The sequence below is a fragment of the Lepisosteus oculatus genome, chromosome 12, assembly GCF_040954835.1.
Source record: "Lepisosteus oculatus isolate fLepOcu1 chromosome 12, fLepOcu1.hap2, whole genome shotgun sequence".
Classification (NCBI taxonomy): Eukaryota; Metazoa; Chordata; class Actinopteri; order Semionotiformes; family Lepisosteidae; genus Lepisosteus; species Lepisosteus oculatus.
Genome location: NC_090707.1, coordinates 36,659,047 through 36,677,611, shown reverse-complemented (window position 1 = coordinate 36,677,611; position 18,565 = coordinate 36,659,047). Strand labels below are relative to the sequence as shown.

Here is an 18,565-nt window from a genome sequence, read left to right as displayed (position 1 = left end):
TATTGATCCTTGTCTCCGTCTCAAAGATGAATACAGAATCTCCTTTCACAGGTCCCTGCTGTGAAGGACACTGGTATCCTGGGACGAACTCCAAGATCAACTAGTTTACTGGAAAAGAAGCACTGGTTGCAGAAAGACAGGTTAAAGGAACAGAGAAGCTTCCTCAGTGGGGTTTAACTCGGATACTCAGAAGCTTCAAGAAGGATAACTATACAGCCTTCTGAGCATTTTTGCCACCTCTATTCTTCCAATTGACTTTACAGGTCAAAACTGATTTCTAATCAACTAAAAGACTAAATAGACTAAACTTAAATGCAACTTCCGGCCATGGTCTTCACCAGCTCTCAAATTAAACAACATGTGTTTATTGCCCCCTGAATATATCCATCCATTTTCTAACAGCTTCACGCCATACAGGTTCGCAGGGGAGCGTATCCCAGCAAGCCACAGGTGCAGAGCGGGGCACACCCTGGACAGGATACCAGTTCATCGCAGGGCAGTCGCTCACACAAGCACACAATCCAGTTAACCTACCAGCAAGGTCTTTGGACTGGGGGAGGAAACTGCAGCACCCAGAGGAAACCCCTGTGAACACGGGGAGAACATGCAGACTCCCCCCAGACAGCACCCCAGGTCCAGAAATGAACCCAGAGACCTAGCTGCCGGGCTAACTTTGGATATTTTGAAAAGGGTCTGACACCCTGTCAAGCCGCTCGTAACCCTAAAGAATAGTCTTGGTGAGAATTTGCTAGTGCACTGTGGAATCGTAACTCGCCTTGTTTTAATAAAGGGCTTTTCAGCTGTAGATTGTAGTCCTTTTTCAGCTCATCTAACCAGTTTGGTAGCTAGTAGCTAACTGATCTAAGAATCTCACCCAGCTATTTCCTGCAAGATACCAGGGTATTCAATTCAACAACATGGCTGGGTTGCTTGTTTCCTGCTCTCTTGACCCTTAAGGCAAAGAAGTGTCTCCTGTTCTCAGTTTAAATACATGTCTCCAGTTTCCACCTGTATCTCTTGCTGTGGTTTTTACCGAGGACAATGATGGATCCTAATAAACACCGCAGACTTTCTCAAAGGTTATTTCTCCGGTGTTGGAGCCTCCTATCTTTACTGTAAAATCCACGTGTAGCTTCATGCTCATCTACTGTATGCTTCGACCTTCTTTTTCTAAAAACCTGACTCGGATCTGAGTGACGTCACAAAGGCGTTTTTTTTCCCCCATCTGTAACGTTTGCCTCTGCTCCTCCCGGGATCGACTCCTGCTCCCGCAGCGTTTTGATCTGTTTCCGGTTTTCTGCTGAGCTGGTGGTCTTTTGCAGAAATTGTCCCATCAAAGCAGAAGCGCAAAAGCATTTGTTTTCCGTGCACAAATAGTTCTCGCCTCAGTTCCTTATTGCAATTGAACAGGACGGTCTGGTACCTGGTGCAGTTTGGAATGTAGTTATTCTGGTTTTGCGTGCCAGATACAATGAGCCCACATGCTATTTTCAGGCTTGTCAGATTGAAGCGAGAGTGTCGTACAACTGACTGGTTGAAGTGACTGTAAATATCTTCGGATCAGATCCTTTCTTAATCTTCTCTGTTCCAGACTAAAATTGGAACCCTGCAGGCTTTTTCAGAATCGGCAGTCATGCAGAGCCCAGAGGATGCAAGTGGGAGCTGCATGCAAGTGAATTTAACCATAAGAACAGGAGGCTGTTCTGTTCACAAAGGGTGGTGGGAGTATGGAACAAGCCACACAGTCATGTTGTTAAAGCTGAAACCCTGGTTTCCTCCAGGAATCGGCTACATAGGATTCTTATAATTCCTGATATTGATCCAAACTGCTGTGCAGAGTCCTTTTGAGTTTTTTCAATCTGGTTTTAAACTACATAAGGCCACACAGTTTCCATATATGAAATTGCATGCAATTATCTGCTACAGTACTTATCTGTTTCAAAGAGGATGTGTGTGTTTAGTTGATCTACAACAGGGTACAGGGACAAACACGGATCATGTGGTTTTAGTAAAATCAGTATGACGTTGCACTGCTCTGCCAAAGGATGAAAGGGCAGTGTAAAGTGCTGTATGTTGAATGATCTTATTTTGGATTATGTACTGAGCAAAAGCGAGTATTATTTGCTCAATGTTGGAGAAAATCCAGCTGGTAGAAATTAAAATAACTGAGATTCGGAGCGTTAAACACTTACTTTCAGAACAACCTTTCTCTGGCTCTGGGTTGATTTTTTTTTCTTGTCTTTGGCAGTTTGTAATCTTTGGGCTTTTATATCACTGGAGTGTTTTTTATTTTAATGGTATTGTTTTTCTGACTCGGTAGGTCAACTACTTTTAAATTCCACATGTTTTTATTCCTTCTGCCAGGATGTCGTAGGAGGTAGATTTCTGGGGGGACTGTGGTCATTTTGGTTCGATTTCTACAGTACCACACACTGTACATTTGTGCCGATCTCCACTAATTCCAGGTCTTGCGTCAGTGTCCAGTAATAGCCGTGAATAGCTAACTGCACTTTTAAGTTGAATTAGAAATTAAGAGACCCTGTAGCTGTCTCTGCCCATGACTTGAGACCCCCCCCGATGCCCTTCTTTTTTTCCTCGCACAGAACAGAGTCTTAAATTACACTTTCATAGCTTGACTTTCATAATCCATAAAGGTTCCATAAAGGCTTTTCTGGGGATTGAGCCACTAATGGTTTCTATAAAGCATTTTTATCCCTGGAAATGGAGTGCTATCATGTCTTAATCTTTAATGATCTAGGAGCTTAGCTGTGTTTATTGTGAAATTAGCCTAGATCTTTTCAAATGTTGTCTGCAGTCAGTGCTTGGCCTTAGAAAAGTCTTGCTTTAAGTGTGTCCCTTCAGCACAGGCTGGCAAACAGGAGACGGCTGTCCTGGGTTTGTTTCTTAAACAAGCAGTTGCTCTTCTGTCCATGTTACTGGGGCTGTTAATAGGTTACCAATTCGGGACAGGGTGCACAGGTGAGGACATACACCACTGTGAGCACTGTGTGTGCCAGAATAAACATTTTTATCTCCGTTCTTTTCCCAAGACAAACCCCATTTGTGTTAAAGCATGACGAGAAGGAAGCAGGACCTGAAAAATTTGCAAGATCCGGCTTGCTGAACTTTCCAAAGCATGTCCCCAGTGCAGGCTCTGTGCCATTTCCCGATCCTTCCTGAGCAAAGGCTATCCAGCCCAGCAGAGAGGGGAGAGCCCGATCCCACTGTTTGATTAACGGGTTCAGCTGGTGCGAGTAAATACAGCTCAGCAGGCATGAAGATCAGAGGCAGGAAGTGAAGATCGTAACTGCTGGGGTAGGCAAAATAAGAATAATAGCTTACACTTACAGAGCGCTTTTCTGGACACGCCACTCAAAGTGCTGTACAGGTCATGGGGATCCCCTCCACCACCATCCCCAGTGTGTAGCCCCACCTGGATGATATGACGGCAGCCAGAGTGCATCAGTCCGCTCCCCCACATACCAGCTCTCAGTGGGGAGGAGAGCAGAGTGATGGAGCTAGTTCAGATTATTAGGAGGCCATGATTGGTAAGGGCCAATGGGAAATTTGGCCAGGACGCCGGGGTTACACCCCTATTCTTTTCGAGACTTTTAATGACCACAGAGAGTAAGGACCTCAGTTTTACGTCTCATCCGAAGGACGGTGCCTTTTTACAGTATAGTGTCCCCATCACTATAGTGGAGCATCAGGACCCACACTGACCGCAGGGTGAGCGCCCCCTGCTGGCCCCACTAACACCTCTTCCAGCAGCAACCTTAGTTTTCCCCAGGAGGTCTCCTATCCTGTAGTCCACGTGCTGTTTTAGGGGTCAGTCAGGTGGAATGCACCTCAGAAATCCAAGTGAAAGATTGGGATCGAAGGCAGACGGCCAGAATAACTCTCTCCCTCTTCTCTCGCTGTTGCAGGATGAAAATGCGACGGCACAGAGTGTTCTTGCTTTGCACAGTGGGTCTGTGTGTCATCTCCTTCCTGCACTACTACAAAGCCCTGCACTACGTGTCCCTGCTGCGGGAGTTGTCCGCCCCCTACCCCAACATCAAGTCCTTCATCATGGTGTCCGGCTTCTTCTGGAGGGACGGGGCCACGCCCCTGGCCAGCGCGCCGCCCGAGGAGGCCCTGCCCCGCCGGGCCGCCGCGCTGCGGCCCTCCGCGCTGGCCCGGGACCCCCGCGGAGGGCCCCCCGGGGGGGCGCTGCCGGGTCCGGAACGGGAGGAGCCGCCGGGGGTCGTTCCCCAGCCCTGGGACGGCCCGGACGTGAGGGAATCCGCGGCGGCGGGCGGCACAGAGGTAAAGGGCTTGAGTCCATATAGCGCCTTTTAAAAGGCGCTTTACAGGAGGAAAGAAAAAAGGCGAGGAGGCTGCAGAATTGGGGTTTGCAATACAGGGGAAGACACAGAAACCGTTAAACAAAAGCCCTTCTAAAGAAGAAGGTGTTGAGTCTTGATTCGAAGGAGCTCAGGAAAGGGGCCTCTGATATCCTTAGGGATAGAATTCCAGAGCTTTGGGGCGCAGCAGGAGAAGGCCCTGTCGCCCATAGCATATAGATAGACTTGGAAGACAGGCATGAGACCAGAGTCAAGACGAACAAAGGTTGCAAGGTGGGGAGTAGGACGATTGGACATTGGACAACGTAGTGAGGTGCCAAACACTGCAGGGCTGACCGATTTTTTCTTTGTGTGTGTAGTAGTGGACGGTTAAGGTTTTTGTGTGTTGCCCTCCCTTGCTGAATGGCCTCGGCCACCCTTGTCCACCCCAGCTGAGCCTCAAGGTTCAACTGCACCTGGTGACATCATTAGCCGACGCACCAGTATTTCCCAGAAGGCTGAGGGCCACTGGTCAGGGGTCTGGTCAGGCATGGCGAGTCAGTGGCCCTCAGCCTTCTGGGAAATACTGGTGCGTCGGCTAATGATGTCACCAGGTGCAGTTGAACCTTGAGGCTCAGCTGGGGTGCCGAGATCTTAACCAGTTAGACTACTCGGCAGGGCAGCATTTAGGCGATGAGTTGGGCATTTTGCTTGCCTCTAACACGAAGCCTTAATTTACCTGGACATTTTGAGGCGGAGGGAGACGCAGATGCAGATGCTCTAGTCACTCCTGAGAGCCACCCGCTGTTCAGCAGCCTCCATAAACTTTATTTTTGGGGGGGGTACAGGTGACAGGAAAGCCAACCGGGGCAGGAGTCTGCAAATGTCACTTTCACCCTCCATTTCCCAGGCCTGGAAACGAAACCTTGTTTTTCTTTCCCGGATGTGTGGGGAAAACCGACATGAGCTCGGAGACCTTTTGGCGCCGTTGCACAATAGGAATAAAAGAGCTCAAAGCAGAGGTTACCTTATTCATCTCTGTGGGTATAAAGTCACGCTCCTTGGCTGCAGTCTGGATATTTTCCGTTCTTTATAATGACCTAGATCAGCTCATCACTTGCCCCACAATGTCCAACTGCTCCCTCAGTATAAAAGAGACAGAGCAGATTTGGTGCTGTAAATAGTGGCGCAATAAAAAGATCACTTGGAGATAAAGTACTGAGGGAGTGGCGGTGCCTCATTCTTATCTCTGTGCATTAGCAATGCTGTAGGCAGTTTCATCTTATATATGCATATGTTAGAATCTTATTCCCTTAGCTGGTAGAAGATGTTTTCAGAACCCCTTATGGGATTCTGTGGGTGTATCAGACTGCTGTAAACTGTATTTTTCAGAGAAGCCCAAAATGCTCTGCTCAGTTTCTTTTTTTTTAGATATAACAGTGGTGCTTTCCAGCAGTCATTCGTCTTCCTAGCTCTTCAGTGTTCATGTTCAGAGTGTTTCGCCGCCGTGTAGATTCTGGTTTGTTCTCAAGCTACATGTGTACTTTAGCAATGTCTTTCATAATATGGGTCACAGATTTCCCACCCCCCAAAAAAAAAACAGATTTAAGTGTCTTGCAACAGGTCTGATTCTGCAACAGAGCAGAAGAATGACCTTTTCACTTTTTGCTTAACATTTTCTGGTTGAATGCCTTGTCCGTTTAATAGCGAATCAGGAGACTGTTTAAAATGACGTGAAAATAAAATAAATCTCAAATTAAGCCACCATAAGCAGTACGAAAAGACCTTTTTAGCACACCAAGCCCATTTGGTGGTTAATAGATATTGTAATTGATCCCAGGATCTCTTTCTTGAAGGAAGCCAAGTTATTGACAGCATGGCTGGGCAGCTTGCTTGCCTGAAGAATTGGCTCCTTTTCTCAGTTTGAAATGTATTGGCACATAGTTTCTGCTTGGGTCAGCTGGGTTAATTATGTCCAAGCCTGGGAGTCGTGGACTTTTAAAGCTTTACCCAAAATATCGTCTCCTCCGCAGGAAAACTGGATCCAAAAGCAGAATCGTAACCTGGCTCCGGATCTCCAGAAAAACAAGGAACTGCCACGAATGACCCTCCCGGATCCTAGAGGGCCCCTGGGAGACCTCCACCGCCGCAGTTTCGAGCTCCGGGACGATCCCAACCACTACTTCGTCCACACGAAAGCCGGGGCCCTGTGTTTCCGGCAGGGCACGGAGATGGCGGTCCCGAAGTCCGCAGACGACCGCGCGAAGGGTAGTGCACGGAAGATCTTGGAGCAGCCGGAGCTACAGGGAGGAGGAGGAGGAGCCAAGCCCAAGAGGGGCAAGCGGCTGGTGAAGTGCGTGTGCCGGCCCGGTTGGCACGGCCCGTACTGCGGGGTCCCCACCATGGTGTACCACTCCAACCTGCCTACCAAGGAGCGCCTGGCCCCGCGGGAGGTGCCCCGCCGGGTCATCAACGCCATCAACGTCAACCACGAGTTCGACCTGCTGCAGGTGCGCTTCCACGAGCTGGCCGAGGCCGTGGACCTCTTCATGGTGTGCGAGTCCAACTTCACGGCGTACGGCGAGAGCCGGCCCCTCCACTTCCTGCACCGCTTGCTCAACGGCACCTACGACTACGTCCGGCACAAAATCCTCTACATCTTCCTGGACCACTTCCCCGATGGGGGGCGGCAGGACGGCTGGATCGCCGACGACTACCTCCGCACCTACCTGACGCGCGACGGGATGAGCCGGGTGGCGGGGGTGCGGCCGGACGACGTCTTCATCATCAACGACGCGGACGAGATCCCGGCCAAGGAGGGGGTGCTCTTCCTCAAGCTCTTCGACGGCTGGACGGAGCCCTTCGCCATCCACATGCGCAAATCCCTGTACGGCTTCTTCTGGAAGCAGCTGGGCTCGCTGGAGGTGGTGTCGGGCTGCACGACGGGCATGCTGCGCGCGGTCTACGACAACGACGGCATCAAGCTCCGCCGCCGGGAGTACTACACCATGCCGGGTTTCCGGCGCTACGAGAACGAGACCGGCCACATCCTGGTCCAGTGGTCCATTGGCAGCCCCTTCCACTTCGCCGGCTGGCACTGCTCCTGGTGCTTCACCCCGGAGGGGATCTACTTCAAGCTGGTGTCGGCCCAGAACGGGGACTTCCCGCGCTGGGGCGACTACGAGGACAAGAGGGACCTGAACTACATCCGGGAGCTGATCCGCACGGGGGGCTGGTTCGACGGCTCGGTGCAGGAGTACCCTCCCTCGGACCCAAAGGAGCACATGTACGCTCCCAAGTACCTGCTCGAGAACTACGACCGGTTCCGCTACATGCTCGAGAACCCCTACGCCAAGCAGGGGAAACTGTCCGGAGGGTAAGGGGGGAGTTACACATGCACTTAACCCGGAAGTAAACATCATGTGGAAGAGAAGCGGACAGCTGTTGTCTCGACCCAGGCACGCAGGGGAGGATTCAGAGACCTCTGTTTTTTTGCTGGCCCAGCCTCCCTTTAACCTCCTCGTCATGGTTTTCCCTTCCCGCGACCACAAGTACAAAATCGGACTTTGGCAGTGTGCGTCAGTGAGGGCGAGGGAGTTATCGGTGGCGTCTGGGCTTCGCATCGGCCGGGAAGGCGGGAGGGGTACGTCGGAAAGCAGGCAATGGCGCCCATGGAGTATGATAGCTTATTTTGTTTCTTTTCGGGGACTGGCGGTTTATCACAGACCTCCGTTGGACTTGTTGGGTTTTTCTTTGCCCCCTTCTCGCTCTCCCCCTGCTGCATCCACCCGCCCCTTCAGCTGAGCAGGGGGTCGAAAAGGTCGCTGGCACTGACATCACTTCCTGTTTCAGAGCCAGTGGCGCGTGCGTGCGTGTGTGGCTGTTTTGGCATGGTTCTCATAGCACTTTGGGGTGTAGTGGCTGCACTTGCAGGGTGTAGACCTTAGGAAAATGTTTTAGTCAGTGTGTCGGGAGGGGGGGGTGGGGAGTTGATTCGTGTTGCCAGAAAGTCAGCCAACCCCACTCCCGAATACAGTCCACGCTTCCTGAGACGAGAGCTAAAGTGTTTGTTTTTCATTCATTCATTTCTCCTTTTGGTGGTCAAAGTCCAGCAGGTTGCATTGGTGTGGCTCAAGAGCTGGGACACATCAGGTGACTGTAGGCAATACCAGTGGCCGGTCAGAGTCGGGGTCAAGGGTGAACCGGCCAGAGTGGCGATACGGTCTCTCGACTGAAGGCCCGGGCAAGCTGGACTTTTCTGAGCTGGGAGAAGGTGAATCTGAGGGATGCGCGTCGCCCGGTGGAGGGCGATGGTGGTGAAGTGTGTGTCTCGCTCGTCCTGCGGGGTGCGTCACCCGTAGGAGACGTGGGGGAGGGAGAGGGAACAGCCCTGCTGTCCGGGAAGATTAGAACTCCAGGAGCTGTGGGGAAATCGCAAGCGTCTCTTCTGCCTTTTTCCCCCCTCACTGTCCCCCTCCTCCTTTTCTTATCCTCTGTGGCTTCCTGTGAACCGACCGTCTGCGTGCTTGCTCGTCCCCTCCTGCGCAGATGATGCAAAACCCTTCTAATAATAAACCACGAGATGGGAGCGGGTTTCTGTGTTGTCCTTGCCAGAGCTGTGACGGTCATCCGGGCCAAAACGAGATTTGCCTCATCAAGCCAGCTCGATGCTCAGGAATCGCTCTGCTGTTGGCAGATAACCGCGTGGGGCCTTGTGCTCTCCGACGGAGACGTGATAGTGCAGGCTTTCTTATTGTGATTTTATTAGCAGAACAGGAACACATTTTTTTTTCTATCGATTTAGCATTTTGTCAGCCTCCCTGTGGAGGTTTTGCAAGAGCCAGCTCTTGATCTTAACTTATGATATGTAGCTTGTTTTCTTGGGCACTTAAATAGACAATGCACTGGAGCAGGTCTTTGAATGAAAACCCTGGTTCTTAAATTTAAATTAAAATTAAAGTGTAACCCCGGTGGCAAATTTTCATATTATAGTCTTTGAAGTTTCCTTGCTACTTAAGTTCAGGGAGGAAAAAGGTAAACCTGTTACCCTCCTCTTTAAATACAGAATCATTAATTGATTGTCCATCTTATTAGTGCATAGGGAATTTTAAATTGATTATCATGCCGATATTCAAGAAACCCAATTCACACGTCATACGTTAGCCTGCTTTGAAAGCGGAGTCATTTTCTTTACACGCTGAGGTCCGTCAGTGCAGTCCTAATGAAACGTGGTTCTTTAATTAAGTTTGGCTCAATTTGCCTTCCTGTCTCGACTCGCTTAAGCAAATTTGAAACGGCATGGACTTGCATATGCTTGTTCTCCACAAACCACCAGCACAATCCGGTAAAGAGGAGACAGTTTGCACTGTGCATTATTAATGATAATGCAATGCAGTCCACTAAGACTCTTAAGCAGCTTGCACATTCTTTAACCCTTCTCATTATTTGAATGGTGGGCGTGCAGCCTTTGAAACGGGCATCTGGGATCATGCATGCAATGAAAACACAAACAGAATACTGTGTGCTCAAAGCTGAAAGCAAACTGTTCCTGTGTGCACAAGAGGAGCTCCTCACAGAAGAGGAAACACAGCTGAGGCTGTGTTTGACGGGCTGAATGCAGTGCAACAGTTTCAGTGCCATCAACCCATTTTGTTTGCACACATTTGGTTTTACTGCACATGCCTCTGGCCTGAGTCTCAGCTCGTGCTTTCCTCTTTAGGTCACCAGTAAGGGGGGGACTTGCGGTCCAGCCCAGGTTTTCCCCTGTAGACGAGGGGGGAAATCATCCTGACAGGTCGATCTGTGTGCGCTGCTCAGTGTGCTCACCTGCTCGCTGTTGGGTCGCCTCTTGTCAGCGCTGATAAATCTTCACAGACTGGCTGCACTGTCCCCCTAGTGAGCACGCACTGTGGCTGTTTAAGCAGATGGAGAGAAATGTACCTTTGTTAGTGTTCTGAATTTTCCCTGGCGATTTCCACAACTCTATTTTTTAGATTGTTATATATATACAGCATTGTGCAGAACTGTATGTACAGTGCCCCACTGCTTCAGTAGTTTTTTTTTTAATTTGCTTTCAGTCACAAGGAATCACGAATAGCGATCAGGGCTATTGCTGTCCATTTGGATATACTATTGTATATACTGCCCACTGGAATGATTCATCTGTGACGTCAGGAATCGCACTGGCTCAGATCATCTTGAGCCTGGTGCAGTAGAAAGGATAGCTACTGTCTTGCAGCTAAAGAGGATGTGGTGATCTGGTCCTGCACACTAAGGTTAAGCAAACTGCCTGTTTTCCCGGAGCAGTGAAGCACTATAAATTTGATGATGGGTACCACTAAAACCATAGGCTTCTTATAGCAACACAATCATTTTTTTCCCCTGTATTTTAATCATAAAACGTATGACATATCTATAGAGATAATAAACCATCTCTGCATAAATGCAAAAATCATTTACTCAATTCCATCAAAGATGTCACTCAGAATGAAATGTATTGAACCTCCCATTACTGAATGTCATCAGATCAACAACACTCCTGCCTGTTTATTAATGACGGTGCTTGTCGGTGAGTTTTTGAGTGATGAAGAATATAGAATTGGAGCACTTGTGATTTAGAAATGCAGGTGAAGGCTGTGCCCCGGGATGCGATCCTGTGACAAGTGGTAGAATATATCGCTGGGATACTCGCTTTATTCTTCACTTGAGAAAGTCGCTGAGAACTTGTAAAAGGTGACTTTTAAAAGTGTCTCAGTGCACAGCATTTGAATGGAGCTAAATGACAAAAGAGCTGACAAGGCGGTCCTTTCACAGTTTCCTCACTTGTTAATATGATTCTCTTGGTGCAGAGGCTAAAAATGTTCTGGACAGTAACAGCTGTCTCTCTGTTACCATGAGAGTCTCTGTTACTGGAAGGTTTTTTTTTTCCTCCTCTTTCTTCTGTCAGAGGCAGAACTAAAGCAGAGGTGACTGTGCTCAAAGAGAACCCCAGCCCAGCAAGGGTTCAAAGGTCACCTCTAAATCATCTTGTGCTGGGAACAGCGTCATTATGATTGGTTGATCAGGGAATGTGTTTGATCTGTTGATTTTACAGATCGCTTAGTTCAAAACCCGGACAAACCCGTTCCCTTAATGGAACAGTCACTGGACCAGCAGCAGTTTGGTTAGTGTGGGTTTGCCCGACCTTTAAATCAAGATCACATGGGATGCACTGAAGTTACCTGCGAGAAACAAATAGTATTTGTTTACCCTGTATATTGATACACTAAGGAATAATAAATTATGAGCAAACATGCTGCTGACGTTTAATGCTTGCACATTGGTTCAAGGAGGACACAGAAATATGTGGACAGCAGATGGGGAAGGGCTGCAGTTTTGTCACTGGGTTTAACAATCGGTTCCTTAGGAGTCTTTCTTCTGTGAGTTTGCCAACTATATTCCCCAGAAGGAGCCGATCAATCAGTAGCCTAAAAGTTTATTTTGTTGTGTTAGGTAGAGGTGGTCTATTAAGGAAAAAAAGGCATCACAGAGGACATCTTTAGTTTCACATTGCCAATGAAATGCACAAAACCAAGCCTCCTAAGGTTTGGTGATGTTGGGGACGAATCCTCCAGTTTTAACATCCGATTCCGGCTTTTGATGCAACGAAAAAGATGTAGTGGGCCGCCTCATCTTTTTGTCTGCATCGCAATATCTCAAACCAGCAGTCGTCAAGGGTTGTCATCTGCTGAAAGGGACAAGGATATTCGTGCAGGATCTGTTTGCTTCTGCTGCTTTTTGATGTTAAAGCCGCTTCCCAGCGGTTTAGTATTGTTGACGCTGCTGGCCGAGTCGTGGGGTGAGGGATTTACTCTGCCCTGGTCACATTCCCCTCTGGCTCCACGCTCCATCTATATATAGTGCGCGGAGAGGGACGTTACCCGATAGCGTCCTTGTCAAATGATCACTGGGAAGCGATGGCAGCGTGCCGACAGGCCCCCTCCAAATATAACTGGTCGATCGGACTGGCGGGTTGTAGATCAAGCACTGCAGGGGTAGCTGGAAGACAGCTCCGTAACTCGGAGCTTGGGTGCCGGCAGTAGTCGGGGGTTCTGCACCTCCAAAAAAAAAGAAAGTATCGACGACCGGGAGCCCACGGTGATTTTTAAGCTCTTGGGTTCGAATAGCAACTAGAAGATGCTGCCTCTTTCAAGAAGACGTTTGGTAGCTAGTGCCGAGTTTTGATTTCTCCTGTTAGGCTGCTTGTGACCCGGGCAAGTCCTCTGTGTGGCGCAGCCCATAATGTTTCTAGAGGTCTTGAGTGTCGCCCGTTTAGAGGGGCTGGAGCGATCCAAGAGAAACGGCCATGGGGGACAAGCAAGAAAAGAGTTGAACGAGAAAATAATGGTAAGAGAGCATCTTCTGCAGTTTGCTCAGTCTGGCTGAGGTCTCGGGACATGATGGGCGATGGGATGGTTTTCGTCTGGACCATGTTTCTGCATCCCTCCACCAGCATGAGCATACTGTGCATCCCCAGCTGAGGAGCCAGGACTTCCATCAGAGCCACCGTGTAAGTGGACAGAGTTGTAGCGGGCCACGCCCAGAGCATTGTGGGAATGCCAAAGAGGGCGTCTTTCAAAAAGGCTCCCCCCCGCAAGCCAAGGGGGCTTATGAAGACGAGCCACTGTTTCTGTTCTCATCTTGGGAGAGAGGGGGGGTTTGATGCAGGATTGGATCAGGGCAAGAGTCTCTTCCGTTGGCACCCTCGCCCTGAGCTCATACTCCAGCTGGGGATGCATCCTTGGATTGTGTGAGGGGGCTTGGAGGGTGGAGGTGGATGTGGAATGTGTCAAAGCTCTTCAGATCTGCTGTGGAAAACCAAAACAAAAAATGGAACTCAAGGAGGTCTGTGAAAGTCGGGATTATATGTTTTTATTTTTACAGTTAATTGGATTGTTCACCTCTCGTTAATCATTTTCGTTTTTGTCTTTTTTTTAACATTCTTAATTTATTGTGGATTTTTAAAAGGGAAAAGAAAAAGACCAAACTGTGGACAGGTGACAGGGAGGCCTGGCGTGTTGTCATGACTACGACCACTAGCTCTGTGTGTGGCATCCCTGATCTCGTGTGTTGTTGTTTTTGTGCGTTTCTCAGCTTGGGTAGGAATAGTGAAGGTGTGTGTGTAGGGGGGGGGGGGAGGGGGTGTAATTGTGTGGAAAGATGGGAGCAACTTTGTTGACAGTCTTTAACCGTTAATACGGCAAGGCTTTGTGATAAGTGTCTGGTATCCCAAAACCTGATTTATGCACGTTCAAGACAACCATGTGAAAAAAGCATCCAGCATTGATTGTGTTGGAATTGTGTTGTGTTTTGTTTATGACGACAACATGCAGCCTGGCCACTCTGTGCTGACCAATGGAAGGGGATTTATAGCACATCCTGTCTGGATGCTTTACTGCAACTCTCTTCACTCAGGCCTCTCCAGGTCCTGTTTTCTGCACAGCCTGGTTTCTAAGCTTGTTGCATAACCAAGTCTGGGAGACGATGCCGAAGCTTGCACCAGCAGCTGGGATTCACTGGGATTGCTCAAGAAACAGCTTGGATCAGTTTCTGGAATTCACTCTGTGGCGAACAGGAGGAGAAGGCTTTTCCCATCCTGTTCTCATTCTTGTATATATTTAAAAAAGGGCGGAGTGGTGGCCAAGGATCTGCGCTGGTGGCTGGAAGGTTGCCGGTTCGTATCCCGTGGCCGGTAGAGGAATCCTACTCCGTTGGGCCCCTGAGCAAGGCCCTTCACCCCAACTGCTCCAGGGGCGGCCGTATAAATGGCTGACCCTGCGCTCTGACCCCCAAGCCTCTCTCCCTGCCTGTGTGTCTCATGGAGAGCAGGCTGGGGTCTGCGAAAAGACAAATTCCTAATGCAAGAAATTGTATATGGCCAATAAAATGATCTTATCTCTTATAAAGGCCCCTCTCCCTCTATGTTCCCTGCCTTTCTGCGGTCTGCACACTTCACTCCCCCTAGTGGTCACAAACTCTTACTGGCGTTGGTTTCCATTCTGCGCCCCCATCCCGAGCTTTTGAAAGGTAGGGCTTCCAGGGTGAAGAAAAGTTACAGAAAATCTCATTTCCTTTGAAATAATTTTGGGAAGTGCATGGCGTAAAACCTTGCACAGCTCACGGATTTCTGCCTGATGGGTTAGCCAGCAGAGCTCTTAAGCAGCCCTGCCTATAACGCACACTACTGAGGCCTCCCCTTGAATTGCTGCTCGTTTCCTGTGCTTGTCAGAACCCTGCAGCCCTGGTGTAGCCTTGCAGCGATCTGCTGCCTACATGCTATCGACCTGTGGTTCCTTGCAACACCAGGAGGTCAAGGGAGCACCCTGGGTTATGAAATAGCCTTAACCTGCAGTGAGATCAGCAAAGAGGTGCAGCAAAGTGAAATCGTGCTGGACTGCAAGACGGATCTTTCTCGTTTGAGGAAAGCAGCCCTGCGGAGGCCAACGGCGATGGGCGACTGCGAGAATCCCTTCATCTCGCCAGCTTGCCACTTTAATGAGGTGGGAAGGCAGTCCAGTGAGTGTGCTGTCAAGCCCCGGTCTCTGGGAGTCGGTTCTGTGTAGAAGTGGCCAGGCGGTGCGTTTCTGATGTGGGAACCGCTCGTTCTGAACAGGCTGGCTGGCTGTGTGTGTGCGCTGTGGTGTCACAGTAGATCATGCTCTCCGTGTCCTTCCTGGTTGATGCCCAGCGGAAGAGGAGGTGTCTACGCACTGATCGGTTGTCAGACTCGCTGTACGCCGCCCTCACTGACTGCTTGGAGCAGTGTGGCAAGCAGAGGCTGACGCACAAGCTGCGGCGCATCAAAACCAGGCAGGCCTGCCTATCGCATTGTTCCAGGCCCCACGGAACTCGCAACACACACCACAAAGAGCGCGACCATCTAAAAATAAGGAACAGGGTGCATGCACTGTAAACTTCTGTTTGTGACTAAGTCGTAGGAATTGTGACTGTGGGCAGATTTGTAGCAGGATGTGGGTGTGGGCTTGGCTCGGGAGGCCGAGGTTAATGAAGGGCTGTTCACAATTCAGTGCTTGTTCTTTTAACCCCTAAAATCGAATCAGTAGTGTTGGATCTTACTTTTAATTACCCAGTGGCATCACCTGCTGCAGACCACGAGATTCACGAGCTGCACGATAGTTGTGCAGTTCAGACCCAACTATTTTCATCCATATGACAAAGCAAAAAGAGCTCCATCGTAGTTGTTAGTGATCCTGGTAACGGAAAAGAAAGAAAGGGACTGGTTCGGTGTTTCTATCCAAGCAGAATGCTAAAGCTTTCTTCCTTCTGCAATTAAGTAATGTGGCGTTTTTAGGTTTTATGGCCTGAATACGAAAATAAATGGTAAACTGAGAAGAACAAACTCTGTAGTGTAAATAGCCCTTTGCATTTTTGACAGACTGTGTAAGTACCCCTAGTTTCTCATCCCTACTGGTAAAACGAGGCCAGTTCGTGGGTCTAATGTACTATACTGGTGCATGTAGAGAGAGTCTGGTGGAGCACACGTGGGATCACCTGTGAGAGGCACTCCTCGTGCGATATCGCACGAGGAGTGCCTCTCACAGGTGATCCCACGTGTGCTCGAGGAAGCAGCCAGGTCTTGCTGACCCTCCCAGACTGGGTGGTGTGATAGACCCAAGGATGAGGTGGTTCTGGGATCCATACTTTTCAGATCGCCTTTACTGGAGGGTTTGACTCTCCAGTATGGATTAAAATAGGAAGCAGTCCATTAAAATAAAAGAACACTCTAACGAGACAGGGGATCCGTTGTCTTTCCATGTCATAGTCACTCTGCATTTTAGCAGTACCTGGCGGTGATGGCCACAAAAACAATTCTGGTCAGTTGGCACCACTCTGCACATAGAGGCCTGTGCAGTTTTTTTTTTGACTTGTCGGTTTAGGAGGATGGGGCTCAGGCTGCATGACTTTATAATAAGGGACAAGACGTTGATCGCCCTCTTCAAATCCTGACTCTTGATCACGATGAGCAAACTGATTTCAGAATTTGGAGTGCTTTTTGTCACCGTTCATCAGTGCTGAAAAGCTTCCCACGATAGATGTGAAGGAATTGGGGGGGAGGCACATCTGGAATGGACGGAACTAGTTGTTTTTTTTGGGTTCATCATAAACCATACCTGTTAATCTTGCTGAACTGTAGAAATGGCAAAATCCTGGTGTTGGCACATTCCTAAAGTTCTGTGAGCTGCTGATAGAGGAAATACCACACGCTAGTGTGTTTTTAACACTCAAATGTGAATCACCGATTTGTATAATTGCTTTTCTAGAATGTTTTTTTTATAATGTCTGTTACTCTTTGGTCAGTTACCCTTTTGTCCTGCTATGGCCCTGCTTGTACTCCCATTTCGTTAAAGCCCAGCTGTGGATGTCAAAGGGCGACATCTAGTCTGAAGTCCCTAGTACAAATAGAATATTTGTTAGCCACCACTGGATCTCAACCTGGCAAAGGGCATGGATTTTTACTTATCCATTTTTCTGTGGTCAATTAGTCCAGCCTGTGCAAGTTCGATTGGTCAGTCTGTCTGCCAATAGACCTTCAGTGGTGTCTTCTATGGTCTGTGTAGCTATGTAGCTTTGTTCATGCATTGCGTTGTATTCTCTCAACCATCTTTTCTGGGAGAAGGCAAAGTACCAACATTTATTTCTCCACTGTGGGTTTTTTATAGTGTTGATTCCAATTGTTTACAGCCCCTGTTCTTAAAGTCCTCCTTTTATCAGCTGTGAATCTGTGCTCTGTGCACGCCCAGTGGTTTCTGCATCAAGTGCACAACCTTCAGACAAGGAATGCGTGTAAACATTTCACCACCGCAGTCCTGCAGTGCTGGGGTGCCTCGTCATTCTGGGACCGCTTCGAACAACCTCGAAAGTTTGAAATTTCAAGATGTGCAAATCGAGTGTCGCACAATCCCAAAGGAGTTGGCCCATGCAAAATGCACTTTACTGTGGTTTCTTTGCGTACTCCTTTCACAGCCTGGTTTGTGTGGTGTTGATATTTACTATGTGCATGAACGATTCCAGAAAAAAAAACTTGCACATCCTGCTCCACAGGAAGTGTTGTGGGGGAAGCAAATTAGCGTTGCACATTCTAATCTTTCCTTTCTTTCCACTTTTTTTGTCAATTTGTGAGTGATTGGCCACCTTGTCAAGTAACTGAAGTGGATGTGCCAACACAGAAATGAAATCCTACATGAAGATTTTCTTTTCCCTGGTCTTTCCGGTGATTTAATGTCTTGATGGATTATTTGTGTGTCGTACGTAGATACCCACTGTGCTGTTTTCCGGGCTAACAGATGCCTTACAGAAAAAAAAAACAATAGTTTCTGCAAAAAAAAAGCTTCTCAAAGCAGATTTTGCATTCATTTTGCATTTGCATTCATCATCATTTTGTCATTTCCTCTTGTCCTGTCAGAAGCAAGTTTATATTTTCTAACCAATCGGATGTACACTGTACACAAATGCTCTGCTTTGGAATATTATGTTTAAAATTTCCTTTCGAAAAATGTCCCAGCATTACATGGCCAAATGGGTGGATTGCTGTTGCCTCTGATTTGTGCCAGTTTGTCTAAAAGGGAAAAGCCACTTGCAATCAGTGAAGCGATTTTGGCTGTTGTATGCACAGCTGACAGAAAAAGACATTTTACTAAAAACAAATTAAGGAATATTTTTTCTTCTACCATTAACAAGGAAGAGTGTAAATTTCCGAATACGTGAGTAAATAAAAAAGGCTATTGTTCTGTATATGAATGGCTGTATGTTAACCTTGAAAAACAAAATGAATTCTATGAAAAGAAATATAATAAATTAATTTTAAACTTTTGCAGTGGTACGTCTTTTTTTCCCACCCAAATAGCCACCTTGCCTTTATTCATATATTTAGTGGTAAACGTTGATATGTTTTAGTTTGATTGTATCTGTGCAGAGCTGTCTCACTGGCTTGTGCTGTATTTTTTTTAGAATTGGCTGTTCGATTGGTGTCTGCAGGTGTGGCACGACTGTGATTCTACCAAATGAAGGATCTCGATTAACTCGCTGAATCTAGGCGCTGCGTGCAGGGTAGGACTGATCAGCCGGGGCAACTCGCCACTCCTGCAAATTCCCAGGTGGCCGCGGAGAATTCCGCAAAGAGATGTCACTCCTCCAATCGGCAGCGAGCCTGCTTGTGCGGCTTTATAGCAAGGCATGATGGG

General features: G+C 48.4%; 1 protein-coding gene across 3 annotated transcripts in view; it reads left to right on the top strand.

Moving 5' to 3' along the window:
• The window catches only part of mgat3b (beta-1,4-mannosyl-glycoprotein 4-beta-N-acetylglucosaminyltransferase b), a 54,248-nt gene extending 36,054 nt beyond the window's left edge, over positions 1-18,194 (top strand). For all 3 annotated transcript variants that reach the window (XM_069197207.1, XM_069197209.1, XM_069197208.1), the window contains exons 2-3: positions 3,927-4,308; positions 6,359-18,194. In XM_069197207.1, coding sequence (XP_069053308.1) covers positions 3,928-4,308; positions 6,359-7,705 — 1,728 coding nt within the window. In that variant the 5' untranslated portion in view covers position 3,927 and the 3' untranslated portion in view covers positions 7,706-18,194. The remainder of the gene's footprint in view (positions 1-3,926; positions 4,309-6,358) is intronic.
• Positions 18,195-18,565: the final 371 nt, after the last annotated feature.